The sequence below is a fragment of the Toxorhynchites rutilus genome, chromosome 3 (assembly GCF_029784135.1).
Source record: "Toxorhynchites rutilus septentrionalis strain SRP chromosome 3, ASM2978413v1, whole genome shotgun sequence".
Lineage (NCBI taxonomy): Eukaryota > Metazoa > Arthropoda > Insecta > Diptera > Culicidae > Toxorhynchites > Toxorhynchites rutilus.
In genome coordinates, this window is record NC_073746.1 from 325,309,455 (window position 1) to 325,330,369 (window position 20,915).

Consider the following 20,915-nt stretch of genomic DNA (forward strand, 5'->3'; position numbering starts at 1 on the left):
ATGAGAGGTTGGGTGAATTTTGACGATCATAAGTAGGAAAACAAATCCAAATACGTGTAGCGTAGGCGGGGGGAAGAGTGTTTGATTACCATCGCTCCAAAGGAAGCACGCGGAATTAAACACAAAATTTCATTAGATTTGCATACCCATCAGCAAGCAATGAGCGGAACGGTACGAACGTGGGTGGCTCCAGAGTCCTTAGAGAGCCATCATTGCGAATTGGATTGTTTAGATATTCACGCCGATCTTCGCTTTTGATTCGTTCGTTCCACTTTGAAAATACGAACGCAAGTTCGGGGGCATATCAAATATCTGATGGGAAGATAATTTAGGATTCAGAGATAACCCCAATTATTGGAATGGATCCATATTGCGAAGCTGAGTCTCTCTTATCAGAACATAAATTTAGTCCATTCTGCCTAGGCAAACTTGGCTGAACTTTGTTGCAGACTCTGACACTTTATCATTATTTTATGTTTCTGCAAATTATCTTGCACGAGGTCGGGGTTGAACCCGTGATAATCGTAATTGCCAGAGGCTTCGCTTAGCTCACACTCGAAAGATTCGTGATGACGCTGTTTAACTGCTTCGATAAATTATTTTAAATAGTAGGATGAGCTGACGCTGTGCAAAGTGGACTCTTAGCATCAGGACCAAGTAACGCCGGGCTTGGATGTGGGCAAATTTTAAAATATTTTACACCCAAATTTAGGTCACGATAATGAAAATGGATGGATACCTTTGTGCTGGTCCGTTACTGGGCGTGAGCGAACCCGACGGAAGAGGCACACTCCTAATGGATGTTTATTTTAGTTCCAACTTCCAATTTCATCAACTTTTCAATCTTTACTTTTCACTTCCATCCCTTCTGCCGCTCATATTTTCCCCAGAGCAGAAATATAGTTCGGCGCTAAGTACCATAAACTCACCATGGGTAAAAAATAGCCCACAAACCTGAGGTTGGGTGGGTGGAATGTGGTTCTTAAATTCTGAAACCACTGAGGAAGAGTAAATCGGATTGAATTTGAATTGGAACTAGGAAAGGGTTTTTTTTTTGCATGCGGAGTGATTCCGTTTTCTCTTCTGCTCCACTCAGATGAAAAGAAAAAAAAACCCGCTCACCATTTGCTTTGGTTCTCAAAATGGTTCAGTGGAAGTAATTTCCGTTCTTTTCCACCTCAAACAATACCTGTACTACAAAGAGGCAAAAGTGATTGCTTTTTGGATTTACCAGAAATAGGCTGATTGATAATGTGTGCTCCGAAATTGTCACATGCATTTGAGGTTTATTGTTTTCTTTAACTTTGCTGGAAGAAACTGTGTATCATTTTTTTATGCATTTCATGTAAAACTCAACAGAAGAACGACATCCTGTCGACGCTGTCAATTGCTGGTCTCAATCAGACGAGTGCAAACGTTGATTAAACTTTTCCTGCTTTTTTCCGTTCGCAGACCTACGAATTCTACGAGGAGCTCCGATGGCCAATTACGCTCGGCTTCCTCACATTCCTGCTGCTGCTGTGCATCATCCTGGTGATTGGGGCAACGCGGAGTTCCCGATGTGCGCTGATTTTCTTCAGCGTTTGCGGCCTGCTGGCGGTGACGGTGTGCTGGCTGCTGTCCGGAATCTATCTGGCCAGTGCCGTTGCCCTGGGAGATTTCTGTATGAAACCGAACGATTTCATCTGTAGTCAGGTAAGAGCTGGGAATAAAAAAGCTTGCTTCGGGAAAAACGTAATCGATTTAGGCCGGAGCAGCCTGCATGTGTTTGTTCGTGTAATGAAAATCGAGAACGGTGTTTAATTTTCCAATTACGTTGAATTTAATTAACGACTGCATAGGTTTAAGGGACAAATTAAATGAATCCCACAAAGGGAAACGGTATTCTCTAGATATGCATCCATTCGGAAGTTTTTATTCATCCAGAGCTGGTGAACTTTTGGCCAGTTCCCTGTGCGCACCGAACTTTTGCCCTAACTTTATTATCCAATTAACAATATGCCCCTCATAATGAGTTTTTTTTTCACTCGAAAAAGTTTCACGATAAAACAAAAACTTGAAGTGGACTTCGATTGAGTTTGTTTAAAAAAATGACCGTATTGCTGCAAATGATTTTCAAAAGTAAAATGACATATCACCAAAGAATGGTAATAACACTCATTCTCGAAAAAAAAGTATGCAAAATGGCACGGGTTTTATTTTGGGGTGTTATTTCGCTTCCGTCTCGTTGGAAGTCATCAACCCAGTAAGTGCATCAAGATAGAACCGCTTGGCCCTCCAACCACATTCCTTCCAAGCGGACCCCGCCCCACCTCGTCAGTTAATGATAAAATAGTAGAGTGCAGTAGAAACGGCAAGGAGCAGAGAGCAAAAAAATGAAAAAAAGTACTATGCATAAGTGCAGTTCTCGAGCTACACTTACAACTGACGAGCGCGAAAGAGTGAGAGAAAGCAGAGACGTCTTGTGAATTTTTCTCGGAATGCCAGATGGCACCGCACCGTCAACTGCGGCATGATACAAATCACCGAAGAGAACCCCACGTCCGCATTGGATTTTTGCGTTGAAAGAAATATGTATGGTGAGGAAGTGACTGAGGGGTTGTATTCAGACGTCTCGCGGGGAAAAGATCGCTGAATAATGAACGACCAAGTGTCTCCACGGTATCACATTGGTCTTCGAGGAGCAGCGTGGTTTTTTTGTGCTTTGGATTTTTCCGAACAAGTCAATACATCATTTTGCTGTGAACATTTCATTCAAGGGGTACAGTCAACCCTCCTGTAACGCGGTGAGTGCGTACCGTGTTATATGGAAACCGCGCTATAAGAAACTAGGATTCATCTCGCAAACCAGGCTAATTCGTAGCGCGTTGTATGGAAACCATCTATCGTGTTGTATGGAAATCGCGCTATAAGAAACTCAAGGCCCATTTATACGTTGCTAGTAGCTGACTTGACAATGAGCAGCTACTGACCCGGTGGACTCGCTTGACAATTGGTTGACTCGCCTTGTCCGTTCACATAGTGTGAGCTGCTGGCGAGAAACTAGATACTACGGCACGGGTTTACCTGGGATGCCAGGCGATTTTTCAAATGTCCATCAAATAGTCAGAAACAGCAATCAGGTCCGAATTTGTCAAATGATTGGTCCGAAATCGACTTCTTTATTGGTAGTTTTCATCTTAGGTTTTCAGTTGAATGTATCATTACACAATTTTATAGAGATTACAGAGCAGTGTTGAGAATAACACCTGAACAAGTGGAAAAACTGTTGAATTTAATTGCTCCACAAATACAACGCCAAGATACACTCATGAAGGATGCTGTACCTGCAAGAGTGATAATATAAATGACATTGATATGCCTTTCTTCTGGAATATTGTTCAGATTGTTGTCGATATTTTTTAGAATCTCGAAAGCATCCATAGCTAAGATAATTCCGGAAGTATGTGATGCTTTAAATGATAGTCTAGAAGACTTTTTAAAATTTTATTCACACGCGTCAAAAATTAAAATAATGAATGAAAATGTACTTTTTTAAATCGAATATGTATTCTGTTTCTTAGAACCTTACTTTTTTTCGCAAGTTGTGAGTGAATTTTGAATGAAAATTGTGCCTGATAATGATTCTATATTAGACATTCTCCAGAAAACTATCTCAAAAAGAAAGCGTGCCCCGCCAGCGTGCAAAACAGAATAACAATGATTTCGTTAAGAAACTATGAGGGTTTTATTTGTTTTTCCAATAATTTTCAAGTCTATAAATATCTTCGCATATTTTCAAATATCTTAAAAATAGAGACATTTCTTTACATTTGGCATCCCTGATTCGAACGCTAAATTCTGTTTTTGACGTTTTGAAGCATGCGAGTGCGAGTAAATTCAAAAAACTTTGAAGTAGCTCGCACGCCGGATCACACATGACAATAACTGGCATGATGTGTTCACACGGTGTGAGTAGCTGCACTGCAGTAACTGACTAGACCGACTCGTATGCTTGCTCGCACCGTCTGAACCCGGCTTCAGAATGAGTAGGGATGCCAGGGATGCCAGGTTTGGAGATTAATCTGTTTACATGGTTTTTCAATTTGTAGTGCAGATTTTTAAGACCGACAATTTCATATTTTTCCGCACATAAAAATTATAAACTGCTAAAGTGAATTGAAAAAAATAATTTTGCTTAAAACAAATATTTTTGTTCAGCAACAGAATCTATTTCATGTTCATGTTGTTTTATGATATTATGTTCATGTGGTTGAATATATGAATTTATGTCGAAATTCATATTCATAGAATTCATTCATCTATTACTAACTTTAGTCGAAACTAAAAGCATTTGAATCATAAAATACATGTATAGATTACTTAATCCTTTCAAGTACAACATCGAGTCTTACTCGATGTGAAATGATTGTGCCAAAACGTACAACATCGAGTCTCTTTCGTTGTACGCTTGCATATTACAAGGCGCCAAGACGCTCCCCAGAGTAGTGGAATAATTTGATACGTGACCCATCGAAGCGTTTGCATTCGGTCCGCTCTTTTGAACATTAAATCGTACACGAAGGGGTTAATATAGAAATAGATTATTAGAGCAGATACAGACTAAAATTTTTCAAAGGAAAAATGGTCATAAGAAAAATGTGTGAAATTTTTAAACAATTAAAAGTTGTGGTTACAAAAGATAAAATGTGTTCTATGAGTCGATTAACCATTTGCGGTCGTGTGACTTTCAGCCGCCACAGCAAGGAGCCGAACTAATATTATATTTTATGCAACCACATATTAGTTTACCATTTTTCTGAATAAATCTTAATGTATCATAAACCTGTTCACGAATCAATATGGAGCTCTTTTGAATAGACGATAACGGTACAAAATAAAGATTATTAACCTGGAAAATAAGAGAATAGTCATGATGCTGGGATTCTCCTTCGTGAATTATACTATTATTGAAAACATCAGATTAAAACACACTGTTTACTAAATACTTATCTTAAGTTTCTCTATTTTTCATAATCTTACATGTTATGCTTCACTGCTATGTCATAATATATTACGATCGCAAAGGGTCAATATGTGTAGGCAAATAAAATACGTAAAAAAATATTTTCAAGTTAATCGGTTTCATTGTGATTGAACGTAAAAATAATACAGGCTTGCCATTTTGTAGCGACGACCTTTTTGGATTTATATTGTTCATAATGTAGTGTGTTCTCTAAGCCAAGGCTATTCATTTAATGCACATATTCCAATCAATATTTTTTTAGAAAGTATATTAGTCAATTTGTAGCGGCAGACAAACTGGATTTTTCAATCCCTTTCATTTGATACCCATATTGTCATCAATACAATAATATAGTAAAACTCAAATGCATAACGAGCACACATTTAATTTTCTGTAAAAAAATTTTTTATTTGATTAAATAAATTTACGCAGATATACAAAAAAATGATCTGGCAACTTTTCAACGAACCACAGAAAATGACGCGAACAAAAATTTAACGAAAATGTTGTCAACCTCAAACAGCGGCAACTCGACATGCTAGGTTGCATCCAACAGGTTGAGTCAACCTTGTCAACTAGTTGTCCCGTGTGCGGACTCCCATTTGATTTCACATGCTTTCAACCTTCGTCAGGTTGAAGTCGGTTTTCAGTTGACACGTGTGCGGACGGCCGAAGAGATTATCTTGAATGTTTATTTAAACACTAGCTAACCAGGCAAACTTCTTCCCGCCCAAAATTTATTTTTGTATCACATCCACATTTTCTTACTAAGCGCACGTTCATGGGTCTAATCGCAAAACTGTTCATTGATTGATCTTCTAATCTACCCTTTAAAATTATTTTTTACTATAAAATTTCAGTACTTCTATCAAAACTCGACATTATAATATCAGATTATTTTCAGACACAAATCTCGTGCAAGATTTTCATCCACTTGCAAATAACATGTTTCTCCGTTACATGGAATAAATGTTTGATATAGAAAATAAGATAGAGTGAAGACAACCCTAAATCGGACAATTCCTTTCTCGAGTTTTGCTCCTATCAACACATTTGGCGATCCATTTTTATTTATATAGATACAAGACGATATAAAGGGTGTGTCACATCAAATTGCATCACGGAAAAAACGCTGTAGAAATTCGCCCAGTAGACCGATCCTTTTGAAAATTTTAGACAGTAAAATAAAAACAATTAAACAACTTTTGGCATTTTCTTTTTATTCATACTTCGAGCCCAAGCCCGTATGCTCGCACCTTCCTCTTTACCCCGTCCATAAGGTTCTGTACAACGTCAGGTTGTAGTTTTTTTTGAACAGAAATCCATTTTCTCTTGAAGTCCGCCTCCGATTTGACAACTTTTGGGTTCTTCCGGAGGGCCTGCTTCATAATCGCCCAATATTTCTCTATTGGGCGAAGCTCCGGCGCGTTGGTCGGGTTCATTTCCTTTGGCACGAAGGTGACCCCGTTGGCTTCGTACCACTCCAACACGCCCTTTGAATAGTGGCACGAAGCGAGATCCGGCCAGAAAATGGTCCGGCCCTCATGTTGCTTTAATAGCGGTAGTAAGCGCTTCTGTAGGCACTCCTTAAGGTAAACCTGCCCGTTTACCGTGCCGGTCATCACGAAGGGGGCGCTCCGCTTTCCGCAAGAGCAGATCGCTTGCCACACCATGTACTTTTTGGCAAACTTGGATAGTTTCTGCTTGCGAATCTCCCCCGGAACGCTGAATTTGTCCTCTGCGGAGAAGAACAACAGGCCCGGCAGCTGACGAAAGTCCGCTTTGACGTAGGTTTCGTCGTCCATTACCAGGCAATGCGGCTTGGTCAGCATTTCGGTGTACAGCTTCCGGGCTCGCGCCTTCCCCACCATGTTTTGCCTTTCGTCACGGTTAGGAGCCTTCTGAACCTTGTATGTACGCAGGCCCTCCCGCTGCTTGGTCCGCTGGACGAATTAACTTGACAAATTCAGCTTATTGGCGACATCCCGGACCGAACTTCTCGGATCACGTCTAAACTGCTTAACTACGCGCTTGTGATCTTTATCACTGACGGAGCATCCATTTTTGCCGTTCTTCACCTTCCGGTCGATGGTTAAGTTCTCGAAGTATCGTTTTAGTACTCTGCTGACCGAGGATTGGGCGATTCCCAGCATCTTACCGATGTCCCGATGTGACAACTCCGGATTCTCGAAATGAGTGCACAGGATTATTTCACGACGCTCTTTTTCGTTCGACGACATTTTTCCAAATTTACGAAAAATTGACAGTGAAGCATGGCCAACGTGATCTATACACTCTTATCTGATTATAAGCGAAAGCTGAAGATATAATTCCTAAAAATTAAATTTCTACAGCGTTTTTTCCGTGATGCAATTTGATGTGACACACCCTTTAGAAGTGCGTTTTATCACAATAAAATCCATTTCCACTCTCGAACGAAGCTTGTTATTATGTAATTGTAGAACACATGAGAATTGAATTTTCCGTCGTCGTGGGAGACTACAATCTATCCCGCTTAATATGGCAGAAAGATGAAGACGTTAACGGATTATTGCCAACGAATGCTTCATCTGAACAAGAAACTATGCTAGTCGAATCAATGGTTGCCACCGGTCTCCTTCAAATCAACAGCTTATCAAACGCAAACGGCCGCCTTCTAGACCTGGCATTCGTCAGCAATCCTAGCGTAGTTGAACTAATCGTGCCTCCATCTCCCCTACTTAGAATCGATAGTCACCGCATGCCATTTGTTCTTCGCATTGATGTAAACGACAACTTCCAGCAACCTCCTGGGAACACAATCCAAACCTACGACTTTGATTTTCGACGCTGCAACTTTGCAGAACTTAATAGAGCTGTATCTGCTATCGACTGGGCTTTGTTGTTTCTCGGTAAGGATACCGACGAGACGGTACGTATATTCTATGACTCTGAATACAGTCTTGAATGAGCATGTTCCACGTAGACGATTCACGAGACACCCATACAAGCACGCTTGGTGGCCATCTGAGCTGCAGCACCTTCGGAACGCTGTCCGCAAATCCCGTAAGCGTTATTTTCAAGAACGAACGGATGCAAATCGTTACAATCTTCGCACAATTGAGACTCATTATCACGAACTTCAAACCGCATCATTTCAGAATTACATCGCCCACCTGGAAACGACTACGAAGCGAAACTCCTCCTATTTTTGGACGTTTATCCGCAATCGGAAGCACTCAAGATTCCCAGCCGAGATGACTTTCAACGGTAATAGTGCTGATTCCCCGGTAGGAATAGCAAAGCTGTTCGCAGATCATTTCGAGAAGGTACACAGCACCATTTCACCAGCATTCTCGCCTGACAGTCTCAGGAATTGTCCCGTTTTCGATTTGAATTTACCGCTGTTTGAAATATCTCAGCACGATGTCTCATCTACCTTGAGTAAACTGGACGTGTCTAAAGGTTCTTGAACCGATTAACTTCCGCCACTGTTCCTGAAAGAATGCGCTACGTCTCTGCAGATACCATTGACAATAATTTTCAATAAGTCGCTACGTCACAGCACTTTTCCGCATCAGTGGAAAACAGCTTCAATATGTCCGATCTTCAAATCAGGCTCTAATCAATCCAATCATGCCGAGCCATTTCAATTCTATGTTGCGTGGCAAAAGTATTCGAAAGACTAGTTCATAACATTTTATATATCGCATGTCAACCGATAATATCTGAATATCAACATGGCTGGGTCAGTAAACGATCGACAATGACTAATCTTATGACGTTCACTAACTTTTTATCAACGGAAATCGAGCTCAGACACTTGGATTTGTTCGTCGGTGCACCAATAACTTCAGAGATGTTTACGCAATCAAATCACTATACTGCTCTTTTAGTACGTGGCATTTTGGAGTATGCTGCCTGCGTGTGGTCTCCGTTTCACATCACCCAAATCACACGAATGGAGAGAGTTCAGCGTAGTTTCATTAGATATGCTCTCCGACAACTCCCTTGGATAGATCCTGACAATCTCCCCGACTATTCGATCCGCTGCAGGACGATCGCGTTGGAATCGTTAGCTTCTAGGCGTGCCAACCTTCGAAAAATATTTGTGTTTGATCCATCAAATGAAAATTTTGACTGTCCATCCTTATTATATAATTTATTATTCTATGTACCATTCCGACAACTACGTGAGCGAGATTTGTTGTTTATCAATCGCCATAGGACTTCCTATGGATTCCACAACCCTTAGAGAACTATTTCCGTGAATTCAATAGTGCTTGTGCTGTATTCGATTTAAACGTGTCCAAAACTGTTTTTAAAAATAGGATCAAGAATTTAATATGAGGATTCAGTCTGTGGAATTATAAACAATTCGAGACGGTAATAAATAATTTTTTTTTAAAAAAATCATGAAATCCATGTTCACAGTGTTTCCGCGTCGTTCCTACCGCCGTTTATTAAGATTTAAAAAATGATGACAGTTGTAGTATATGCTCTAGAATATTAACAAGAACGCAGATTCGGATAAAAAAGACGTAAACGCCGCTATTGAAATCTTGATGAGAAAAGTTGTTCTTAGGATTTCTGGCCATCGTGAGAAGACAACGGTTTAGATCACAATATCACCGCTAGGGCGCGCAGTGGTATTTATAACTCCTCAGGAATGCTTTCGGAAAACATATCGTCATCAGCAAAGTTGATCCTATGATCTCTGGCAATATCGGAATGACAATGGTTCAGTTCATAATTTCACCGCTAGGGCGCACAGTGTTCAGGAAAAATCAAAACGTAAAAAAATTATAACTTCTCAGGAATGTTTTAGAGACATTGTGTTTTATCCAAAGTTGAACCTCTTCTTCTTCTTCCTCAATGGCACTAACGTTCCTAGAGGAACTTCGCCGTCTCAACGTAGTATTACTTGCGTCATTTTTATTAGTACTTAGTTGAGATTTATATGCCAAATAACACGCCTTGAATGCATTCTGAGTGGCAAGCTCTAGAATACGCGTGATCACAGTGCAAGTCGGAGGAAATTTCTTTGACGAAAAATTCCCCCGACCAGAACGGGAATCGAACCCGAACACCCGGCATGATAGTTATGACGCTAACCACTCGGCCAAGGGAGCACAAAGTTGAACCTATAATCCCTAATTATATTGGGATGACAATAGTTTAATTCACAATTTTACCACTAGGGTACACAGTGGTAAAAAAAATAATCAAATCGAGGTACTAATTTTTTAATAATTAATAGTAATAATTTTTTCTTCTTCTTCTTTTTTGTTTTAAGAAGGTTCAAACTTCATCTCTGGCCATAACGGGTTGACAACAGCTCGGTTCAAAAAATCACCTCAAAAGTAGTGCTGATGTACATGTTTTTAAAAACTTAAGAAACAAATATAGAGATATTTTTTTTTCTATAAATAAAAATACAGTTTAAAATCCGTAATTTGGGTCAATTTCTTTACATTTAAGCTGTTTTAAAAAAGAAAAAGAAAATTGAATAAAATCAACAAAAGATTATCTCAAAAAGCTTCAAAACCACCACCTTAACGTCGAAATATCACATTTCTTCTTGAAATAAGTCATATGAAATATAAAAAAATGCAAACTGTATATAATCGAGTACAGATCCTCTTAATATAAATACTAAAGAACTTATTAAATAACGACGTTTAATACACAGAAATCCGTGGGATTGTATTTTAATCTTTTATTAAAAATAAAATGTCAGCTTTTACCTCTTCCTATTTCAATGTACTTAACCTTAAATATGTAATCAAGCTATACAGCAATTCCAAATAAAATCGACGAATGACAAAACATGAGTATTTTTGATTCGAATGAAAGGGTGTATTCCGTTTGGGTTAGAGGAAATATGAGTTTTCCACAACAATTGGGAATTTTTTGACTCAAGCGTAACTTTTGAAAAGGGCGTATCGATTTGAGTAAGAGAAATCTTTGATAATTTATATCCTAAAAACTATGAGTCGTACCTAAATAGTGTCTTAGAAAGAGTTATAGAGTATTGATGGTTGAATATGAAAAAAATGTACACTGAGAAAAAAAATAGTACTCTTTTTTTATTTACAAAATAGAAGTCATGCAGAAAATTTAAAAAATGGGCCCAAGATGGTAAAACTATTTTTGACGAACTTTGTGGAACATCGAATTTTTAGGAATTTTCGAAACTTCGAATTTTTGTATGTTAACAATCATTTTTAGCCACAAATTATGAATCCTGATGTGATTTAAAACAAAAAAGGTTATTATCAATCTCCTTCTAAATGTAGCCATTCTCGAAATATGTAAAAAAAAATATTTCTAATTTATTGTCTTTTTTATAGTAAATAATCCCTTTTAATATGTTTGTCGTGTTATACCGTCATGTTCATGAAATTTTATGAATTTGCTTATAATTTCCAACAACTTTTCCAAATACATCATCATGGTTCATTTTTTGACTCAAGCGTAACTTTTGAAAAGGGCGTATCGATTTGAGTAAGAGAAATCTGTGATAATTTAGATCCCAAAAAATATGAGTCATACCGAAATAGTGTGTTAGAAAGAGTTATAGAGTATTGTTGGCTTGATTTGAAAAAAAAAATACACTGAGAAGAAAAATTAGCACTCTTTTTTTTTATTTACAAAATAAAATTTTAATTTGCGATATCAAAAAATATGTATTTTTTTATATTTTTTTTAAATTTTTTCATATAAAATACAAGTTATGTAGAAAATTTAAAAATTGGGCCCAAGATGGTAAAACTATTTTTGACGAAATTTGTGGAACATCGAATTTTTAGGAATTTTCGAAACTTCGAACTTCGAACTATTTCGGTACGACTCATATATTTTGAGATATAAATTATCAAAGATTTCTGTTACTAAAATCGATACTACCTTTTCAAAAGTCACACTTGAGTCAAAAAATGAACCATAATGATGTATTCGGAAAAGTTGTTGGAAATTATAAGCAAATTTATAAAATATCATGAACATGACGGTATAACAGGACAAACATATTAAAAGGGATTATTTACTATAAAAAAACAATAAATTAGAAATATTTTTTTATTCATCCAAAAACTTGTTTCAATAGCCTTAAAATTGCTTTCAAAACAGGCTATTGAAATCACCAATCGGTATATAAGCGAGCGCCACTAGGAAATCCACTCATTTATAATTAAACAGCGATTGGAGCATTTTATCGATGTTGTGGTGAATCTGACTTCGTTTATCATGAAAGCGCTGATGAACGATGTCACCAAGAGCCTGTTTGTGCACCTTAGGCCAGAAGGAAATCCAACAGGAGGAGAGTGATGCCACAAACGGTTGCGCTTGAGACATCGGAGCAGCCACCACACACACACACATACACGCGCGGAACTATTTTCGTTTGGTTGCCATCCAGCATCGAGAAGATTCCGGAAAGATGTGATCGTTGCTGAAAAATAACCTACCAGTTCCCCTTGGAATTGAAAAATACATTCATGCGAAAGAGTTTATTTTAATGTTTTCTATCCATATAACACTGCAACCAAATACATTTGGTTTTGTGATTTTTCAATCAAGTGCAATGAACAGGTGGTTATCGAGTTAGAATTAACCACTGGTGGGCTTCGAGTATCGAGGACAATCTGGAAAAATGTTATCGTTGCTGAAAAATAATCTGCCAGTTCCCTTAGAATTGAAAATAACATTCAAGAGAAAGAGTTTATTATGTTTTCTATCCATATAATACTGCGACCAAATACATTTGTTTTGGAGTTTTTCAATCAAGTGCGATCAACGTAAGACCACGTCTTTTGACAATTTATTAGAGGTGCGATGAATCTTTACACTTTGCGGACCGCTCACGAGTTTTCTCGTGTTTCGCGTTCCGTCTGTTACGGATGGATCACGAAATAACCCGTGTTTTCTACACTTGAAGGTTAAATCCTTGGTTTGCCAAGAATCTAACAAGGCCTACCGATGGCTCGCCTTCGTCTCATCCACATCGAAGGAAACGATCTCATTCGTGGAATCTGAACAAATGAAGCGTTCAAGTTTGCCTCAAAACGCGCGGTCCTTAATGTGTTAATAAGGAATTTCCCCTCTACGCGCACTGGCAAACGATGTTTACTCAACAATTTCTCAAACGAGAAATGTGTGTTGTGAGAAAGGATGAGCGAACGCAAAAATTATGCATCAGATATTTTGTTTATGGAAATGGAATACAAATCATATCACAATACAAGCAATGTATTATGTATTATACAACTTCCGTGTGATTGCTTCTTTTGCTGAATATTGTGCCTTCAACGTAACGCTCTCATTTTCGAAGTCCCCCAAATATTCATTTATTTATTCATTCAGAATTGATTTAGATGAAAAGACACTATTGGGAAATCCTTGTAATCATCAATTAAATTGATTAGTTTTAACCATTAAGTCACAATCGTTATATGCATTATGTGAGAACAGCAATACACTTCAATCTAGGATATATATATTTTTTAAGATGAGTTTGATTTCATGAATTTAAATATTTGACGAGACTTCAACAAACAGAGCTCAGAGCTCCCCCCTATCTAAAGGGGGGGTACTGTCATACAAATGAAATACAATTTTTTGCAATAAATGCTTCTATGTTGGATATACACTCCTCCCTCTCCACTCTCCCCCCCCCCCTTCACTCCCTACCTCTCTAAGGGGGGAGTGCTGCCATACAAACGAAACACAAATTTCTGCATAACTCGAAAACTAATCAAGCAAATGGAGCCAAATTTGACATGTGAAGGTTTTAGAGGGCACGAAACGTTTCTAGGGCGTATAGACACTCCTCCTCCCTCTCTAAGGGTGGGATGCTGCAGAACTAGAGAATCAATGAATAATAATAATTTAAGGGGCAATAAATGTTTCTATAGTGGTTTGACATTCGCATAACTAGAGAATCAATAAAGCAATTTGGCATGTGGAGGTTTTAGAGTGCAATAAATATTTCTATGTTGGATAGACACTCCTCCCCCTTTCTAAGGGCAAATGACATGCAAATGAAACACAAAATTCAGCAATACTCGAGAATTATTCAAACAAACGAACCCAAAATTGGGATGTGAGGGTTTTTGGGTACGAGAAATGTTTCTATGATGGTATGATTATAAGGATTGTTTAGTCCATTTGATGTTTACGCCAACGAAAGTGGAAATGGATTTAAATGTGATAAAACGTACTCCTATATCTTCTTCTATCTATATAAATAAAAATGGATCGCCGAATGTGTTGATAGGAGCAAAACACGAAGAAGGAATTATCCGATTACGGACTATCTTCATTCTATCATGTTTTCTGTATCGAACATTTATTCGATGTGACGGAGAAACATGTTATTTGCAAGTGATTGAAAAATCTTGAACGAGAATTGTGTCTGAAAATAATCTGATATTATAATGACGAGTTTTGGTAGAAGTCCTAGGAAATTTATGTAAAAAGGAAATTTTAAAGGGTAAACAATGTCATTTGAATTTTAGCATTTTAAAACTGGCTTCGTGTCTTCTAATCTGATAAAGATTACACTATCGAGTTTGGGACCCAAATTGAAAGTTGCCACCAGACGTCGACACTGACAACTGAACTGAAGAGCTGTTCATGAAGAAGACAAAAAAAAATGTTTTGCTACTCAAAAGCTGCAAGAAAGTCGTCTTCTTGTGATGATTGACTAATTTTGTCATCAGGAACGAGGTTCCTGTAGGAGGAGTATAATAGAAAATGACATCGTGTTATCGGACAAAACGGTTCATAATTCACTTAAATTGGATCATCCAGATTATTATTGGTTCATTACAAGTCTAAAAAATTTTCGTAAAAATAATAGATTTCGTTCCCCAAATTTACTTGTTGAAAAAAAATAAAATGGTGGCTTCAAAAGCATTACCTCAGTCACTCAGTTTTGATGCTGTCCTTTATTTTTTAGTGGATACGTTCGTCTTTGTGGTGGGGTGCAATGCATATATGTTACTATGCTTTTTACCATTTGAAAGTGTATATTTACTTCAATTCATCCGATGTGCTTTTTTTCGTGGGTTTGTTTTAAAACGAAAGCGCGAGGAATAGTAACGTATAGTTTGTATGTCTATACTCACTACGGTTCATAATTGTTCTCGTTGAAATGAAATTGTGTTCTTAGCGAAGTTTGAAAGCAAATGAATACCAAAATAAATAAATCTTCCCACTGGTTCTATTTGCAGCAAAAATTAAAGGACGTCCAATACACATACTGCAGCTCGGTGGGCACAAATCGATACGTGTTGCGGCTTAACGAATCGAAAGATTATGTCGATCGAGCGAAAGAATCCCTCGAAACGGTAAACCGAATCGCTATCGATCTGTATCCGCGATTCGAGATGAGCTCGAAGATTAGCCGTCTCAACGGAGAACTGGATGACAGCAAACGGCAGCTGATAGCGCTTTCGGCGATGGCCGACCGGAGAACCGTGATGGAACATTACGCCAATGCAACGCGAGGTCTGTGCGAAGGAGGCCTTCTGGGGTTGACACTAATGCTGCTGGCCAGCTTGGTTGCGGCCGCCATTCTCAGCCTGCTGGTGTGCGTTGATTCACATACGTGGATCTATTTGACAAAGAAGTAAGTGGTACAATGAGATGTGTTTAGATTATTTCTAACTTCATTCGTCTTTTCAGGAGACCAATTGAGGATAAATCAGAAACTGCTCCACTGTTCCCTGCGGGAGCAGTAACGGCTTCTCCCTCAGCACCTATCACTTCGGGAACGATGACGGTGAACCGGACGTTGCTGCACGCTCAGGCGGCAACCAGCAATGGTAGCACAACTGGCCCTATCCCCAGCAGCGGCCGCAACGGAACCACACACGGATTGCGCGGGTTGGCATCCTACAGTGGTGAAGAGTCACCACCACCAGATTATAATGTTGTGGTGCATGATAACAACAGGCATGGCTTTTTATATTTTATTTCTTATCTTCTCCACTCTTGGTTGGACTTTTTTTGTTCTGAAGCGATGTGTCGTTGTTAGTTTCTTACGTATTTTCTTTTTCCACACTCGGTTGATGATGCACGAGAGATGCAAGGATTATTTGCAGAAAAACGATGGTAAAATGTATCACCTAAAAGCTTTTTCATGACATGCCTTCCATAATGCACAAAAAATTATCATTTGTATATCCACATTCTAGAGAACATGCAAGATTTTTATATATCTTCCGTCCATAGTTGTTTTACTGGTATATTTTATTTTCCTGCATATTTCCTCCATAATCACAACCCATCTAGAAACTGAATAGAAACTGAATGAACACAAAAACATGCGCCAACAACGATTCAGATGTCACGCGAAAACACATTTCCACCGCGCAGTGTAAGACGGTCCACAAAACTTACCACTTTTTTGAATTTTTATTCCCACAGAGCCTCCGGGCATCACACATTGGGCCGATTGCCCTCGCAACAGACCCATATTGCCGGGCCAAATAATGGCAAATATGCAACGCTTAGTAAACAATGTAAAACGCTTGAATCGAGCGATTTCTACTGAGAATCGCCTGCCTGCAATGTGTCTGCAGGCAGCAATAAATTAGGTGAGTTCGAAACGCCCACGTCACCTCAACCGTATAACGCGAATGGTCCGCTTGCAGATATAAAACTGACAGCATCGACAACTAATCTCTCCGATAAAGATCCTCGTGACATTAGCAACAACGGCTTCAATCGCTTCGACCCGAAATATGTCAGTATTGGTCCGAAGGCTATCCGGAACACGATCAACCCAATGACGGCTAACGTCAATAAGTGTGCCACTCTGCGTCATGGGGGACGTTACGGAGGTTCGCTAGCCATTGGTGCAGCTGGAGGAGGACGCGGCACCAGCCCGAGTCCCCACTTGAAAAACGTGCAGCAACCGATGGTAGCCCAGAACCAAACACAGTTCAAACAATCTCATCAACAGCAGCAACAACAGCACATCCAGCTGCAGGACAGACCGGACCGCCAAGTATCGAACCAGCCTAAGTTGAACATTTCTACTGTCTCGAAAGACTACAATCAATCGTACTCGTGTGCTACTCTACCATACAAGAAGCCAAGTGGATTCACAGAAACAACCACCACCTCGATTCTGAAGAAGGAAAGCAATTTAGATAACAAACACCAGCATCCAACCGTTTACAGCATTGACACATCCCATCATCATCAGCAGTCAGCTCAGTCGACTCAACAGCAGCAGCAGCAGCAGCAACAGCATCATCATCGTTCGCTGTCCAGCAGCAACCAGCTGTATCAGGAGACAGTAGTCGCATCGGCGTTCGCCAGTCCACCACCATCGTCAGCCTCTACGGCCACCACCAAGAGCAACATTTCTATCATCAACCAACCACTGCCAGAAATTCCGACCTCGGCTCAGAACATGAAAAACAATCAGCAACCGCTTTGCGCCGCCACGCTCAATCAGTATCGATCGCTGCAGCGCCCGAGCAAGCAGCAGAGCTCGCTAACAATAAAGGAGCCGACATCGCAGCAGCAGCAGCAACAGAATCATCACCACCATCCTTCGCAGGCGCAGCAGAAGCCCTCGATACCGCCCAAGGTGAGCAGGTGGTCATTCAGTAATTCGTATAATATTATAATTAAACAATTTGAAACGGTCGGGAAGGTTTTTCTTTCCAATTTGTGCATTTGTAAGGCTGAATCGCAGTGGCATCGCGGAGTCGCTAATTCAATGCTTTTTCACACAATTTCATCCTAAATCTTCGTTTAGTAAGACTCGTCCGATTAATCGCGGTTTACTCTAGGTTAGAGGCAGCGTTTTTTTAGGAACTGGTGAGGTTTGGGAAATGGAAATGGGGTATCGTTGTCTCAACCGAGGGTTGCCACACGAACTATTATTATGACCAGGGACAATACCTAAATGTGAATGTGTTCGACTGGCTGTCGAAGGTAGGCAACATTGAGATTTACGTTTGTCTTCCTCGAGCCTCAAGAATATTCAAAAGGTGCGTAATTATCCGTACATTGCCATTACACGGATGAAGTCATTATTTACGTCCAAACCTTTGATCCACGCTCTCGAAGAAGCATTTAGAATAATTGAAAGAAACTATCGCCCAAGTCTTCCAGTGTCGCAATCGGTTTACCAACTGAATAGGGAACTCTGACGCAATAATTGGTAAAACTAACGTTATGTGTTGAGTGCATACAGCCAAGAGCTATACACAGACATTGATATTGAATTCTTCCCAATTTTAGAAAGTTAGTTGCTTAGTTGCTGAGAGATGGCAGAAGGAGCCGTCTTTTAGAATAGATAGAATAGTTGTTTTATAAATCATTATGAAATCTCCCGGATGAGCTTCCCACCATCTGTCGCAAATCGAGCGGAGGAAGTTGACCTCTTGGCATTTTTGCATCAAATACGTAATATGGGTATTCCAAGTGCATTTTCAATCGAACCAGACCCCAAGGTATTTGAAGTTCAATATTTGGGTAATGTTTCTGCACAAAAGCTTGGCTCGGAGCTGCCTTCAAGTAAAATTGTAATTATCAAGAAGAGGGCTGAGACATAAACCTTGGGGCAGAATCATATAACTATTTGTGGAGGTTGTTAGTTGCCCAGGGGTGAAGTTCATTCGCTTTTCTGACAAAAAATTTCACAACAAGTTATTCAAAATTCGTTCAAATGGACGCTCTATGGAAACTGAAACCAAAGCTCCCTTAATGTTCAGAATTACTGGAGCCAGTTGGTCCTTATGCGCTAAGGGTAGTTGAATATACGTGGAAAGCAGCGCTAGAAAATCGTTTTGTTTCTTTGTAATTGTGAAACCCAAGCTATGTACTTGATAGCGAATTATTTATCTCGACTTATTGATCATTCGAAGGATCATTTTCACCAACAATTTCCTAATGCACTAAAGCATCATTCGGAGAAGTTTTTCGAAGGATGAGCTGTGCTTGGCGCCCAAAAACTACCTTCACACAGTTTAGGAGAACTGAGTCAGCGTAAGTTATCCGAAACTAGTGTGAAAGCTTATAAACTTTTTTTTGTCTTCCAAACATCCTGAATGCAGTTGCCTAACATCCAGAATCTTCACAAACTCCAATTATTTAGTTTTTGAAACAACCCGACGCATTTTTTCAGCTCATCACCATTCAGACTCACGTTGGAGACTACGCCGTTATATCCACATCTCAAAAAGGGATGTAAATGTGATACTCCCAATTAAAAACCTCGTGGTCAACAGTCTTGTTCACCATATTAAAAGTCGGTGCTTTTAAATGCAGTTTGTTCGATTTCTCTTTATGCATCGAAACCACCGGATTTTCCCCCACAAAATCTCTCGAAATATGAAGAGTTTTCAACGGTTTAATTTTGGACCAAAAAATACAACCCTTGGATTCTTCGAAGACGGCTGATAACGCGTCCGTGCAACATTAGCATCAGCAGATGGCACGAACACTGCGCAAGCGTTGTACGATCCCCTTAAAAAAATACACACACACACACACAAAAGTCAACTAGAACTGACTTAACCGTTTGAGCGGGGAGCTAATTCTGTGAGCATATGCCAAAAATGCGAATGAGTTTGGGTATATTTGCAAAAACATTAGCTTTTCAAGTGCCATTTCTTAAATCCATTCCATGTGTTCCCGAAAGACACCATCATGGGACAGGGTAAGGGTAAGATCAGTTTGTTGAGGCATTCCCATTTGTTCCCAATGCTTATAGTGTTGTTTGTGATTAATTTGATTTCCGTATTGTTTCGATTGTATTGTAAACGAAAATTAATAGCGTATATGTGGATTGATGTGGATTTGCTGTACGAGAATACTAAACATTGCAACGTGTTTGTCATATGGTCGGTGAGAAGTCAGACCGGTCCATGTGGCATTTTTATGATTTCGAGAAAAACGAACATAAAGTTTAACGCTCTGCAATTTTCAAAGCATTTAATTTTTTCGTTCAATACTGTTCTCAGAAATGTTAGCTACTCTCTGGCAATACTTTAACGTATGATAGTTGTAAAGGCAAGTTATTTGGCTGCTTATACGTATATGGTCCACTCTGACTGAACCAAATGAAGCATTTTCTAAGAGTTGGTTCACTATGACTGAACAATTTTGAAATATTTCTCAATCAATTAACAGTTGTGAGTCAAAGTGTGCCATTCTGCTATGAAAATTAGAGCGAGAAGGATTGTGAGTTTGGAACTGTATAAACATTTGTTTGCGTTCAGCACAATAGTCTCTGCCATCTACTGCGGGCATGAATAGGATTGCACGGCAAACATGTTAAGCATAAACTTCCCATTCGTCAATAGAATCGTCAAATTTGAATTCATTGTAGCGATAGCGATAGCCTTATTCGCCCTCTGAAATAGTATATTTTGCGATCATTCACACTGAAGACCAGCATTTTTCACTGATCCGTTCAGTCGGAGTGGACCAAGTTTATTTTTAATATACTCAGAATGTGCACATTTTACACTAACGGGTTCAAGCACATTTCAACAAGGTACGTATTAGCTTCAAGAAAATGTTTTGTCGGTTTGAATTCGGCGCTTGGATATTGTTTAAACTCAATATACAAATGATTGATATATGGTCCACTCTGTCTGCACATGATATAGAGCAATTTCGCCATGGTAAATGGTACATGGTCCGCTCTGACTGCATACTATAAGGGATTTTCGTTGATCAATCATAACAATTACGATCCGTCATTCCTGTTGTATGCGTGATTCTCCAAATCTGATAAATGTGGCATGTAGCTTACATATTACTTAACCAAATGTAATCAATAACTCGAAATTTTCAATTTTGCGACATGGTCTCCTCTGACTTAACACCGACCATATGTTGTTCCTGTATTCTTTGTGTTGCTTGAAATAAATGCCTTCATTAACGTTGAGTTATATTT

General features: G+C 39.2%; 2 protein-coding genes across 2 annotated transcripts in view; both read left to right on the forward strand.

Annotated features, from left to right (window-relative positions):
- Positions 1-16,681, forward strand: LOC129774534 (protein tweety-2-like). The gene is made up of 5 exons (XM_055778283.1): positions 1-12; positions 1,453-1,695; positions 15,220-15,617; positions 15,674-15,943; positions 16,418-16,681. The coding sequence occupies exons 1-5, from the start codon at positions 1-3 to the stop codon at positions 16,542-16,544; spliced, it is 1,050 nt and encodes a 349-aa protein (XP_055634258.1). The 3' UTR covers positions 16,545-16,681.
- Positions 16,548-20,915, forward strand: part of LOC129774536 (putative uncharacterized protein DDB_G0268364) — a gene marked incomplete at its 5' end in the record, with an annotated part of 13,117 nt that continues 8,749 nt past the window's right edge. The window contains 2 exons of the mRNA XM_055778284.1: positions 16,548-16,587; positions 16,645-17,591. Coding sequence (XP_055634259.1) covers positions 16,548-16,587; positions 16,645-17,591 — 987 coding nt within the window. The remainder of the gene's footprint in view (positions 16,588-16,644; positions 17,592-20,915) is intronic.